The 14,695-nt window shown below is 40.5% G+C and overlaps 1 protein-coding gene across 7 annotated transcripts in view; it reads right to left on the reverse strand.

The window, feature by feature from the left end:
- Positions 1-14,695, reverse strand: part of RAD51B (RAD51 paralog B) — a 409,322-nt gene that overhangs the window by 146,500 nt on the left and 248,127 nt on the right. For all 7 annotated transcript variants that reach the window (XR_015702014.1, XM_087746500.1, XM_087746502.1 and 4 more), the window contains one exon: positions 9,286-9,404. Coding sequence is in view for 6 of the 7 variants with exons in the window: in XM_087746500.1 (XP_087602626.1) it covers positions 9,286-9,404 (119 nt within the window). In the remaining variant the exon portion in view is untranslated. The remainder of the gene's footprint in view (positions 1-9,285; positions 9,405-14,695) is intronic.

Consider the following 14,695-nt stretch of genomic DNA (forward strand, 5'->3'; position numbering starts at 1 on the left):
CTTCAAGTTCAAAGTATAATAACCTAGACAAACAAACTCCTGAGATGATTCTCCCTTAATATGTTTAGAGTATTATAAAAGCTGTAATGCCTGAACATGGGGATCATGTCTGACCGCTACCTTTTCACAGAAGATGTGATGCATTTTGCCCACTGAAGTCAATATGTCAAAGTTTGTCTGGTTTTAAAACTTTGTCTGAGGCTTTTTCTTTTACCAGTGACAGCTCAAAGTTGTTGCTCTGTCAATAAATATATTCTATCTAGCACAGACCTTACCTGGGAAGAAAGTAAGTAGAAAGAAGAAGAAAGCTTGAACACAAATGTCCAGGCCATACACAGTATTCCAAAGATGTCCCCAGTGCCTTTCCACAATGGTACAAACACTTTTCCCTTTCCTTTGAAAATACCTTGCCTGACCTATTCCAGGACAGCACAGACCCTTTTCATGATTGCATTACACTGCTGAATTAGTTTTTCTGTGATAAACTAAACCACTCCAGTATTAGCTTCACTTCAAGCTTGTATGCTCCTTATGTAAAGCAGAAACTCATTTGTAATGCCCAATATTATTTTACAGATTATTTCTATTATCAATCTTATATTCCATTATATTTTCACTACTTCAGGTTATCCAGTTCCTTCATAATATTCTGATCTTTTTCACTATTAAGAATGCCTCCAAGCTTTAAGTATACTATATTCCAGACAGACTTAGCAGAACTTTTCTGAATAATAAACACTTCAATTTGAGTTAGACATTTTAGCTTGCTTGTTTTCAATTACAAAAAAAAAAGGAAAAAAAAGAAAGAAAAAAGAAAAAAGAAAAAAGAAAAAGAAAAAGAAAAAAGAAAAAAGAAAAAAGAAAAAGAAAAAAGAAAAAGAAAAAAGAAAAAGAAAAAAGAAAAAGAAAAAGAAAAAAGAAAAAGAAAAAGAAAAAGAAAAAGAAAAAGAAAAAAGAAAAAGAAAAAGAAAAAGAAAAAAGAAAAAAAAAGAAAGAGGATCTGGTAGAAGACAGGAGGCAGGGGGATTTGCCAAGGCATTCCAAGGATAAACAACTTTGGTCATTGCCACTCTGATGTTAGGAGCAATGACACTTCAGATATTGATGAGAGAATCTGCCCTAGGTTAATTCCACTCTGTTTTGAGGGGAAAACTCACACTGAAGTCCAATCAAAATCAGAAAAGATTATGTATAAACAGGATGGGAATTTGTGTTCATTCCCTCTCTGCAAAGGGGCTTAAGCTTACAAACAGAGCATTCTTCAGACAATTCAGACCGGACCCTGAAAGTCATATCTGGGTCTTTCTCTCTCCCATTCTTATGCTGTTTTAGTGAACTGTAAATACAGTGTTTGTAAAAGGCGTTGGATTAACAGCGTCACAGACTGAAGTTCTCTGTTTATATTCAGAACAGATTTTGTTATAGTAATCTTGCCCCTTCTATCCTGACCTTTAAGTGGCTCCCAATAAAGACCACGAGACAAAGCCCCAGTTTCTGAGAATTTGCTATCTGCTTAACATGAAGGTACACAACCATCAATTAGACCAAGGCAAAAGGCCATTTTCCCCATTACGGAACTGAGAAAACATGTAAAAATTAAAACAATAATGTCACTGTGACTAAGTAGGTCTCACCAAGGTAACAATTCTATTTTCTGTGGTATGTTTGGAAGAGGAAAAAAAATACAGGGTTGATAATACTAGAAATGAAGACGTTGCATTAACCAATACGGAAGATAAGAGTCTGGACAAGCATTTTAATCGTCTAAAAATTTAAGTGCTAGCTACTTGCTTTGGGAACTTGCAATGTGGAACAGTTTTGATGTCTGCAAAGAGGAGAGACATAGGAATGCAAGGTGACTTCTAGAGCTGAGGCTCTATAAAAATTAGAAAAATCAGCTATGGTATCAACAGAAACTGGAAAAAAGGAAGCAGAGAGAGAGTTTTGCCATAAAGCTCAAGCCACAATCTCAGTTTCATTATCCTTTCATTAATGGTGAACACTGATGAAGAAAAGTTTATGGCATGCTAAGGAGAGATTCAGGAGAGAAGTCAGTGACCACAGTTAAAACCAGTTCAGCAGGCGAGTTAATCCACAGAGAAAATGGGAGAGGGAAGCAGAAGGGCTACCTTCACAGCTACATATGACAAGGGGGTTCAAAGACTTCTTAAGTGCCTGAAACAGAGGCAGTAAAGGTTGAGTAAGATCAAGCTTAGTGGCACACGGGTGGCAGTGAAGAGATTCCAGCTCTGCTCCCAGCTACAAAGGATTTACTCTGACCAGTTACTTATTTATGACTCAGTTTCCTCGGTTATGAGCACCTGGCATGGGCATTGCAGAGACCAGTCAGCAAATGCCTGCATAGTAATGCGATAATACAATATACTATGAGATGGTTAACTCGCAACTGGTGTGGGTTAGCAGCAACCACAGAGGAGTCTCCTCTGAGAGCTGGCTCACCTATCAGTCAAAGATACCTAACAGAAAGTACCCACCTCTGCCACCAGCCTCGGTAGGAGGACTCAGCATAACTTAATGACTGAGTTTGCCTCTCTGTCTCAGAGATGTTCCTGCTCCTCTGTTTAGGATGCTTTGAACTACAGATCTATGAGTTTGAAGTTTGCACAGCTGCTGCTATATTCTGTCAATCTGAAATTAGAATAATCTTCATTAAGAAAACCTGCAATGCTTATTTAAAAAAGGACAGAGAAAAAGATTTACTATATAAAGCTTTTCTGTTCTTTTCCATTTTATCTAGGGTCCTTTCATTTCTATTTAGATTCTTAGATAACAAATTGATTAGTGTTATATAAGCACCTGAGTAAATGAATTCTTGTTCAAGACCGATGGAAACATTTTTCTCTATATAAAAGTGTCCTGTTAAGAGGTGAGGGCCATAAATCCAGTCCCATTTAATGCAGACAGGGCTACAGTGATGTTTATATTGTATGACCATCCCCCACAAGTCCATTAAGAAGGAAGCTTACTGCAAACAGAGACATGAACAAACACATAAGTCAGGAAAGTATGTGACCTAGTGATGTTTGAACTCCAAATACTTGTCAATGAACATTCTCTATTTTTATGGCATCCTTTCATTTGGCACCTTTGCTGGATCAAGTCAGTATCACACTGTGCTGATAATCATCTGTTTATGCTACACTTGTGTATTGTGTCCAGTTTCATCCTGTTCACAGGCAATCCAAGTTCATATTGCTGCTTATGCTTGTATGTGATCTATGGATAAGCAAAAGATTTCTGTCATAAGGGTTATCAGTCTAGAGCCTTTTTAATCAGAAAAAAACCAGAAGTGTCTTATTTATGTATTTTAAAGGATGTGGTTTATACACATGCATGGAAATTTGAGGCCATAACAACCTTCCATTGTGTCTTCATTCAAAATATTCAAACAATAGCAGAGGTGAGGCAGAAGTCTCTGAAATAAACTGTGTATCCTAGAAAAAAACAACATTTCTTTAAATGGAAGCAGAATTCAAATACGTGCTCCTGCAGTCTTTCCACAGCTGTTTCTTCAAAAGCAGCATACTCCATAATGGAGAATCATAAAAAATTAATCTCACCTGAAAAAAAAATCTACTTTCCTGCAAAATTTCCTATCCCTTACGTGACTCCATACAATCACTCTTATCTGGAAAAAAAAAAAAAATTAAAAAAAAAAAATCTCTTTTCATGTTTTCACAGAGCTGATTTTCCATATGACAAGCACATTATATAATAAGATGGCTTAGAACAGATACACACTTTATACCACTTCCATTTTAAAACAACCCAATAGCCACATCCCTTTTCTATCACTGCTTACTGGATCTCATTATCCACTGCCATCTGCAGATTTTCTCATGTCTAAACACTTGAAAAAAAGTATTGTACTATGTACATAATCTGCATTACTGTACAATGCACATGATTCATGTAGCATATAGAGACAGGTTTTCCCAACATGGATCGCAGCTTCAAACAAACTTCATTTGTCTTAATACTTCTGCTAAAAATCCACATGCAGAGCTTTCTTCTGTACTTCTTTAGGGTACTGGGACTTCTTTTCCTGAGTCTCCCCAAATTCTAGCTCAGCAGAAGACATTGTAAAGAGCAATACTTCTTGCCTCACACATAACGATGGGCAACCTTCACGCATCCTCAGTCACCTCCTTTGGCCAAACACTGATTTCACTGCCCAGTGCTCTGTGGGCTCCTTCTTGCCTCACTGTGGGAAAGACTGAACTAGCTTCTCCTCTGCTCCCACTGAAGCAGGTGAAAAGCTTTCTGTCTGCATTTCTCAACACTATTGGTCATCTCCATCCTCCTCATCTGACGCCAAAACTAGGTTTAAGACTATTAAAAATATCTTTTTTTCGTTGCATTTTCTTCTTCTCCATAGGTAGCTATAACTGCTACAAAGTTAATAAAGAAAACACATCAATGCTGTTTGTATTTTATTTGTATTAGATCTTATTCCTTTCGTCTCAAGAGTGATTTCAGTACGTTCTGTCTGATTATATTTCATTGCCTCTTCTTTCTCCCCAGAAAATATTACCATCTCACCAAAGTAATTAGAACCCTTTGTAGTATGGAGCGACAATCTTCCACTATGTTTCGACACATAAAACTGGATGCCATTTCCAAACTTCATTACTGTATTTGCTATCCTCCAGATTATTAGCACAAAATTTAGAAAGTGTTAACCCCAGATAGCAGTACTTGGTGTATGTTTCTTCTCCACAGCCTTCTTGCTTTGTTTGAAATTGTTTTATTTTCTGTGGTTTATTTGCTTCCCTTTTTTATGGATGAAAACCTCACCTGGTGTTATCTTTAAAATGGAACAGCTATCCAACAGCTACAGAGTCCAAATAACAACTACCTTCAGTGTTTTACAGAGAAAGATAAATCTGATCTCACTTATGCTCTGAAACCATCATGACTGCAACAAGTTACATTACTTCTATTTTTAATATATTTTCTCAATGACTGGTAGAGTTACAGCCAAACATCTGTACAATTTGAAAGAACTGCTTCACTAAAATCAGAACAAGTTTAAGGTAAAGAATCATAGCAGTTGGCCTTAGCAAGTCACATAAATGTAAAACTTCATCCCCACCCCCCTCGGCTCTCTCCCAGCCCTTCCCCACACCAGCAAGTGCCATGGTTACTTCACCATCGCAATTTTGGAATGCTTATTCAGGGCTTATTCATAGCATAGTAAGCAGAGCAAGACAAAACAGCTGGTCTGTAACCAAGGACACAACAAAAGTTATGTCTGGCATTAGTCTGAATGAGAGAAGGGGTTTTTGTTTTGTTTTGTTTTTTAAGAATGAGTCACCATATACTTATGCATTTGAAACACTTCACCTGAAGCAGGAAAATTGCTGCAGGACAGCTCACCTGGCACGGCTTGAAAGCTCCAGCCGGTATCTCAATCGGAAATGCTCTTTCTTGAAAATACCATAGGAAAACACTGATTTGTTACAAAATAACACTTCTACATGCACTTTCCATCTGAGAATTTCAAAACACATTACAGACACTAACACAATAATATGAGTCTCACAAATCCCTTGAAAACTATAAACTAAACCAGGCCCACTGAAGTTGCCATATCAGATCTGGCCAGGGTCTCACTTAATCCAGCACCCTGTCTCCAACAGACAAGAATAAAACGTTAAATATAGCATGTCAACGTATTAAACCCTGCCATGCTGTCCCCCAGAGACAGCTGAGCACACATGAAAACAGTAACCTTGGAGCCTGCTAACTCCAGTTCAGGAAAGAAGGATAATTATACACATAGGGGTAACTGAGGAGTCTGACAGTTTCTAGCGCAGCCCCGTTGGTTTTGGCCCAAACTCAAAGGGTCTGCATGTTTATGTATGGATTTCAGGAAAACAAATGTCATGGTTAACTACTCACAGGAGTGCTTAGGGAGAACCAAGTATCAGTGTCCACAAAGATAATAGCAAATGCCCTTTATGAACCCATTTGTGCGAAACAATTAACTTTTCCCACGTTCTCCCAAGCTCTTACGCCACCGTGCCGCTGTGGAAGTCGTGTAGCTCAGTACCACCTCAGCAGTTAACAGACTCCTACGCTGTAGTCCATGCTTGTGGGTTTTAGTGGCGTAAGGGATTTAAGTGCAGACTGGAAACCTCCTCCTGCCCATGCCCCCGCCAGTGGCGTTACTTCTGCCCTGAAGGAAACCAAAACCAGAACACGGCCTTCTAGAAGGGGGCAAAAGAGGAAAGTTCATCTGTTTGTTCAGAAATCTGTTCCTATCCAAGCAATAAAGCAAACCTAATTGATTTCAAGGCAGGCAGGATGTCCCAGAAATTTCATTACTTTGCTGAATTGGCTGCTGTCTTATTAATGTTCACCAGACATACGGAGGGTGGGGTGGAAAAAGGGATAGTTGGCTGAAAAAATGTCTGCTGGACAAACAAAATGAAGGAATCTTTTACTTAATATACAAAAAAAATTCCCATGTAGGAATTCTATGCTTAATTTCCCTAGGTTTGTTGCGTACTCATTCTGCCATCTGCTGCCCTGGCATTCCCCAAAGTTTCAGGAACAGGGACTACGTCCGCAAGCTTTCCCAGAAACGAATACTGCATGACTAAGAAGAAGCATCTAGCAGCCCAGTGGCCTGTCCTCTCCAGAAGATAGTATGGTTCTGGAAAACTGCTTGCTCGAATCCTCCTTGACGATTACGTTATCACTCCACGTTCTGAAGAATACCACTCTTAGGTCTCACAGCCCAGTGCATCTCCAGAGGTGCTTTCTCTCTTGATGGGTAGGATTTCCCAGCAAGGATTAGCACTCTGGCTTTACTACCATGGAAGCTGGATGTAAGGGAAGATCCCTCAGACTGTCACCACTGCCCTAGCTCCTCCAGGGAAAGAAGGAGAGAAAGTAGAGCCAGGAAAAGCTTCTTCAGGAGGTCAAGTGACTGAAGAAAGAATGAACTCTAGCTTTTGAAAGAAAAAATTGTGTCTGCTGTGCAAGTCAGAACAAAACACAGGTTATTCCTTGAACAGTATTGATTCTGCAGGGTTACAAATTGTGAAAAGCAGGGAAAACTTGTTTTTGCACTACTTTTCACCCAAATCTCCAGAACAACTGTGTGCTTTCAGTGACTTCCTGGGGCAGAATTTCACTTTAAAACTACACAGATAATCACAGGCTTCTTTTTTTTTTTTTAATATAGTAATATGAGAATTTGTAAAAGTGATTACTGACTTGGGAACTTTTGAACCTCCAAGTTAAGCTTCCTTAAAAAGTGCTGATTTTCAAAGCTCTGATATCCAATACCTCCTGGCAGAACCACCTTATGATGACTGAAATGGCATCTCAAGAACTGAGGCACCTTTATTCACAATTCATTCCTGAAAGTGGGTATAAAGCAATTATGAAAGAGCATATGTGTGTAAAACTATAGTAATTTAACCAATAGAGTGGTGCTACAGGTAGGGTAATTCTAGATGCCTTCCTCTAACTGGAAACTGCATGTCTGGATGTAAGATTTCTATGACTTGACTATGGTTGTTTTTCCTCACTGTAGATTTAGTTCTTCTGCTTAACTAAAACACAATGAGCCCATGGCTTTACATGCAAGCAAGGTGGTGCATCTGATAAACCCAGCTAACAACAGAGGAAAATTCTGCTTTTTTTTTTAAGGAGATCATAATATATTTTTTTATAATGGAATTTTAAAGCCTTGAAAACAACATTTCATACACTTGCAATCTATTACTTCTCAAACAAAATCAGGAAAAACTACATTTAATAGCCGAATGTTCTTTAGGAAAACTGCTCCCTCTTTCCACCACCAGAGGAATGTTCTTAATCCTTTTTAGCCGACTTTGTGCATCATGAAGTAGCACAGAGGACTGTTTCTGCCGTTTTCCCTTTGCCAACTCCACCTCCAAAGCGATCCAGGAAATTTGTGAACAGCTTTGGATTTTACATACACATGTAGAAAAGGAGAACTCAGTACAGACCAGAGTAAGAAGCAGAACATAGAGAACTTTTAGAAGAAGCAGCAGCAAGAGTATGTTTCTATACAACTGTGCATGGTCTTTAGAAGCAAGTCCAGTAGATGCCTTTTCTAACTGCATTTGACACACTTAACCTGCTACCTGAGAGTCCAGAGGACTAGTGCTGCTTCATGGTGCCCACTACTCGCAGGAACAGAGGTGCCATCATTATAATCTTACTTGTAATGAGCAGAATAAAACAGGATGGGTTCCTCTCCTCTGGCCCTAAAGACTGCAACCTCAAAGCAAGAAACCTTGTCTTGCGGCAGTAAAACCAGAAGCACCAACTTGAATGCATGTGGGTAGTAATGCTACAGGAATAAGATGGTACAAATTTTGCGTAGCAATTTTTCTGACAGCTCTCTACTTTAACGCGCAGAAAATCAATATCATTAAGACTGAGGGTCACAGCCTTTGGAAGGAGTTACATCAATGAAAAACAGAACAGACAAAGCCAAAAGAGATTATAACTGCAGATATCCCATGGGACAGATGAAATCATGGGTTATGATGTTTTTAAAAACAAAAAAAAAAGTTATTTCCTCAATCAAACCCCAAATGTCTTGCCTCCTAGTTTTTCACAGGTTATTTTAAATTAAGAGGTGAAGATTGCAGTCAAAAATGCTACTATATTTCACTCAAAAGCATGAAATCTCTTAGTGAAAAGGGTAAGCAGTCTCCTTTTTGCAGTCATACTTCTGGAAAATTGGTACCATACTTACTGCTCAAAGTTAAGCTTGCTGGTGCAGGCAGCAAGCTTCCACTTGCAAACAGTAGCTGCAGAAGATAGAACGCTCCCTGTCCTAACAGTCACAGCTGAAATTTGGCACAAAGAGTGGAAAGGATGACAGCAAAACAATCATAGCAGTGAAAGGACTAGCCTCCTACTCCTGCCCCAAAATCCCTGTGCAGGAAAGCACTTTAAGGATTACCCTTCACCTCCACAACATGAAATGCACCAAAAGCTCAAGGAACTTGTATGCCTGTGCCAACAGGCCAACGCTAGGCCCTGTGACTCAGATAAGCCCATCCTAACACAGGGAGGCACTGGAGGAATGGCCATCCGTGAAAAGCAAAAGACACTGACTGCCCCCCCACACCAAATAAGCAGTTGGCTGTAGAATGCCAGGTTCTCAACACACAGGGCATAACCACAGAGGCTGAAGGACACAGTTAACCCATCTGACTGAGCATTGCTGATGTAGCTTTATTTAAATTCTCTTCGTTGTTAAGTTCTCACCTGTCTTATCGGCAAGTCATGATATTGTAGTATGAGCCTGGTGTTGACACTGTGACTCCATGTGTTGCCGAGGGCTGCTGTCACACAACCAGATTCCCTCTTCCCACTTCCAGAAGCTCCTGAAGATAAATATGAAAGAAACTGCATCAGGACTGAGCCACAGGGAAGGGTTCAGCATGGAAACTCTAATCAGTCATCTCAGATCATTCCCTATGCTAGGTAATCACAATTGGTACGTAATAGACAGCAATATCGCACGAATTCCCTACCTTTCTGATTTATTTATACAACTGCAGTGTGAGTTCTCCATCTCACCCTCTGATACCTAGACAAAGGGCAAAGAATTATGGATATGTTCCAAAGTAGTACCTACCTTCTTGGAGAGACCGATACATTTTCTAAATATCTGGAGGTACATCATGTGTGGGGGACACTTGCCTTTTCCTCTTTAGACCTACCATCCCCAAGCAACCCAGCTTTCTATGGGCACAGAGGAGAGGGAAGCAGGCCAGCAGAGTGACAGTGTATAATGACATAACAAAAAGGGATGCCAAAGGAGCAGAATGCGGTGCCACAATACCCTGATCTAAAAATTAGAATGCTGCTTCATGCCATCAGGCAACCCACACATTTTCTAAGATTTGCAAAGGGACCCCCTTAGCTGTAAATACCATTCTGGTGCCTCTGAAATCATACGAACTTTATATAACCCCGAAGGAAAATACAGTTTGCTGCAATCAGCAATGGCAACATAAAGAAGTGTTTCCAATAATGCCACATGATCCAGCTTGCTGAACTGCCATTGCACCTGAGCTTTCTCGTATTGAAACCGGAGACCCATACATACACACATACACATACGGAGGCAGGTAGGTGCCCGAGACCTTCATCTTTGCTTACCACAAGTTCTGCGTAAGATGAACAGATAGCTAGGTGCCTTGTTTGTACTTCAAATGACACTTTGAGAACAGAGCAAGGCAGACAAACCAAAGAAATTCAGAAACAAAATCCCAATTGTTATGTGGGTATAAATGATCATGTGCAAGTTGAAAATCGAACTGTTTGAGGCAGACAGTCCATAGTGTCAAAAAGTTATGAGTGTTGGCCTGAAGCGGAATGAGAGAAAGTTAGATTTAAAGTCAGGGAACTTCCTGTCATCTATCAGGCAACAAACTAAATGGCTTCCCCAGGACAGTCATGAAACCCTTGTCAACCTAGTCAATTAAAGTTAGACCAGACACCTACTCTGCGGTACAAACTTCAGAGCAGCCTTATGTTTCTGTCAAAATGATCAGTAATGCAACAACTAATGTTGAAACTTAAATTATAAGTACTAGGTTTTGGAAGCAATGCTGTACTGAGATGACAAAGTCATCTCATGGCCCAGCAGAGCTTCTGGAAGATTCAGGTTGAAAACCCTTCATTGCTTTTACATTTGCAACATTGTGGGGTTTGTTACTTTATTTCCTCAACTATGCAGAGCAGAAACATAATTTCTTCATTCACTAAAGCTTTTGTTTTGGAAAAATATCCAGTAAAGGGTAAGACCAAAAGTGCTGGCATGCAGTAATAATCATTATTTGTATGACTGCTGGTAGCTTGCAAGCAATGAGAAGGACACGGTATTAGACTGCATTAGGCAGAGGAGAGCAACAGGCTGGAGTGACTGGAATGACTGTAGTGCGCCACAGGACTCAGCTGAAGACCTCAAACCTTCCCCACCAAATAATACCATGTTCAATTAACATCAACTGGATTTGGATTAGGTCTTTAAGTGTTTAAGATGTACAAAAGAAATGAGTGAAGCACCTGGTTCAAGCCAATAGTTTGACAATAGTTTGACAGCAGTCTGGACTCTGTACTGGTGTCAATTACTTCCCAACTCACTGCGACATGCACCATACTCGCTTCTCCAGAACAACTTCTGTTCTAGTCTGAAAACAGGCTACAGTTGTACCATCCAGCAAGGACGGCTGCATTTCTTTCCTCAAAACAAAGATATTAATATCTTGATAGGCATCAAACTTCTACCTGAATAACTCACCGCAGGAGCACCTAACTGGAAATTTCAGTATTAGGAATGCTATTCTCTTAATTAGTCTAACTCATCTCTGTTGGGACGGTGGATGTGCTAACAATAATAATTTCTCTTCATCTACGTTTTGGATTTAATTTGCCAGCTGGAGGAGAGAACAGGTTCAAGTGTTAAAGCAGGGTGGTGGGATGTCTGTATTCCATTCCCTTAAAATGACTTAAACCAAGTTACTTAATTACATTCATTAAATTCTACAAACTTTTGTTTTTGTGGTAACACCACAAAAGTAAAATGCCATTACTGTACAAACAGGCTAAGGGAGAATAAAAGACAGCGAAGCAGCCTTAAAATTTTGCAGTCCTCTCTTTGCCATGTGGAATAAGGTGCAAGTTCCCCCTGTAGTCAACATTGTCCTTCTTTCCCACCTGCTAGAAGTGGGTAGGAATCACAACATTCAAGTGAGGCAGCTAAGTGTGAGTTCTGGCGGGCGTGGAGGTGTTCCCCTCGCAGCTGGTGTAACTGCACCCCTGTATGCAGCTGGAAGCCACCGCTCCACACCACCGAGAAGCAATTCACCCATCGCTGCTTGGGGACCTCTGACTACAGACAAAAAGCCCAGACATTCCAGCAAAATTCACATCCAAACTTCCCTCAAATTATGTGTGTCTGCTATTAGCTAACAGAAGGAGTAACATCTTGCTGTTACAATCCTGAGCCAGGCATTTAAGTGGTTAAACGTCTGGAGCCTGCTGATATTACGGAGATATCACTCCATAGCAATTCCTAATTCTGCATTCCTTCCAGGCCTAAAACCTGTCCCAAAGTGAACAGAAGTGCTAGAGGTGTAGGGCTTGTGGCAGAACAAGCAAGCTAATTGCTGTCATTTATTTTATTTTATTATACAGAAGAAAGCCTACTGTACCATACTGTGTCAGCCCCTGTCTGAAGAGGGCTGTTTGTGTGACTCACTTTCAGGCAAATCCTCTTCTGTGAAGTTATTCAAATTTATGACTCTGGTGCAAAGTGGTTAGTAAGCCTGGAGCAAATTCACAACGAAGACTTTTTACAGGGTGGAAAGGAATGCCTCACAGAAAAGGTTTCCATTTTTTAAGGAATCCTCCTGCAAGCTGATGTATTAGGCAGACAGAGAGGCAAACCAACAAGAAGCAAAGTAAACCGAGGGGGAAGCAGCGACAGCTTTGCAAAGAAGTTCAAGGGCAGTGACAGCACATGCTTCATTCCTTCTCCCTGCTCTAAAAACAAGAAGATAGTAAATGTCTCAGAGGAAGGAAAGAGGATATGTTAAGAAAACACATTTATATTCAAACATGGCCTTAAAAATACCTTGGACTTATCTTTTTTGTTATTTCAATCACTACTACTAATCCAGTCATTAATGAACTGGACAAAGGAAGTGGATAAATAACACTGTTCAACGAGAGAGCGACATTTTTCAACACATTGCCTTGTTCTTCCAAACCCTGGTATTTTCATACTTGCAGATGGGAGTATCAGACCAACCCTGGCCCAAGAAGAAAGCAGGCTCATAAGGGACTTTGGTCTCTGCTCAGAGGTCCCCAAACCGTCCAACCTGAACCACATGAGGGTGGCATGGAGCACCAGCTCCCAGCTGTGACATGAAGGTGCTTATCCGTGCTGTGGGGTGGATGCTTTCACAGAGCCAGTGATGTGCCATCAGCTGAAAGGCAGCAGTTCCCATCTCTCCAGCCTGCTTAGGGCACAGCTCTCGCTCTAGTCACTGCTGGCGTGATGGTTTCTGCTCAGGACACAGGTGACACAGGGAGCACAGGGACTAGGAGAGGAAAAAACCAGGGCTGACACAGATGAGAGAAAGGTGGCAGATCTCAGTTTATGGATGCAGCATGTGGGAAAAGGGAGCGGGTGTCCAGAAGCAGAGAGATGGGATCCTAGGCATGGGAGGTGAAGGTGCATGCTAGAAGAGTGGGAGAAGACCTTTGAACAACCCCCTGCTTTATATATTCAGATCCAGCTCAAGTAAAATGAAGTGGTGATTTCAATTCTTGTAAACACTCCTCCTTTCCTCACACAAAAAAACCTAGCATTAAACTGATCTTCAAAGGGCACATCAGCAGACAGGCCAAGGGCTGCACGAGGTACCTGTTCTACTGACTCCTGTGAAATAGAGCTCTTCAGGGCACCGGCAGAGACACCAGCAGAGACTGTATCTGTTCTGGGTCGCAAGCATAAAGGAGGAACTGGCTGCTTCACTCTCGCTGAACAGCTGTCACAAGTGAAAATAAAGCTTCTTGTGGTCTGAGTCAAATGCAAAGTAAATGCCTCTCCACAACCAGGGGAAAAACAAACCAAAGAAGAAAGAGTGATTCTTCAGCTGAGGCCTGCAGTTCTGCTTCCAAGCAGAAGATAAGGCTCACGCTGGACTCCACTGCCCTGGAAGGAGCTGTCGGTGGAACTGGGCAACACCACTTGGCCCTACTTATACACAAGTGCTAGATTCATTTTGTTTGTTTCCCCTCATCAATGCAATTAAAACAAACCTTCTGCAAGTACCTTCCTTACCACTAAGATGAATGCCACTGACAGGCAGGATGGGGAGAGTGGGTTTGTTCCACCTTCCATTTTTCACTGGAGGAAACATTAGGATTAAAGCTATTCAGCTCAGTACTGATTCTGAGATTATTCTATGATGTCCAAGCAGAGAATTACAAGTACAGATATGGTCTCAAAGACCTTCTCGTCCTCTACACATAAGGAGGTACCATTTTAAAGACTAAATCCTCATGTAACCAAGTCCCAATTGTTGCGAATATGGTTAAAGGGGATTTAATCATAACTTCAGTTTCATTAGTGTCTCATCCTATGAAAATTAGGATAACTAGGCCAGTGTCTTCAATCAAATAAAACAGACTGCTTTAAACAATATTTTTAAATGCAAGGAGTCCTTGCAGGCAGAATGTGATTATACTCTTGATTAAAAAAAATAACTTGTTCGTTGTTGGTATAACTGCAGAGAGCAATGAATTCCACGCTTTCCATAGTCTCATATAGATTTTTGTCTTTCCAGATGAGAGAGTCATTGCCTGGCAGGTTCATCCTCACCGCTGGGCTCCTTTGCAATCTCTGTCCATTTGGTAATTCCAAAATTTTTTCTCATCAAATGCAAAAAAGGGATCGATGCACAATACAACAGTAAAATAACAAAATAAAGACAATGAAATAACAAAATAGAGAAGCAACCAGTCCCCAAATCTTTCAAATCTTAACATCAAATCATCTTCATAAAAGCCTAATTTATCAAAAAGGAGGAAAAAACTCTCAAAAAGTACAGAGAAAATACTTATAAAGAATTAAACTACTGAGCTCAACAAAAACGGC

Source organism: Nipponia nippon, unplaced genomic scaffold (genome assembly GCF_047370975.1).
Source record: "Nipponia nippon isolate SJK-2023a ecotype South Korea unplaced genomic scaffold, ASM4737097v1 scaffold_10, whole genome shotgun sequence".
NCBI lineage: Eukaryota > Metazoa > Chordata > Aves > Pelecaniformes > Threskiornithidae > Nipponia > Nipponia nippon.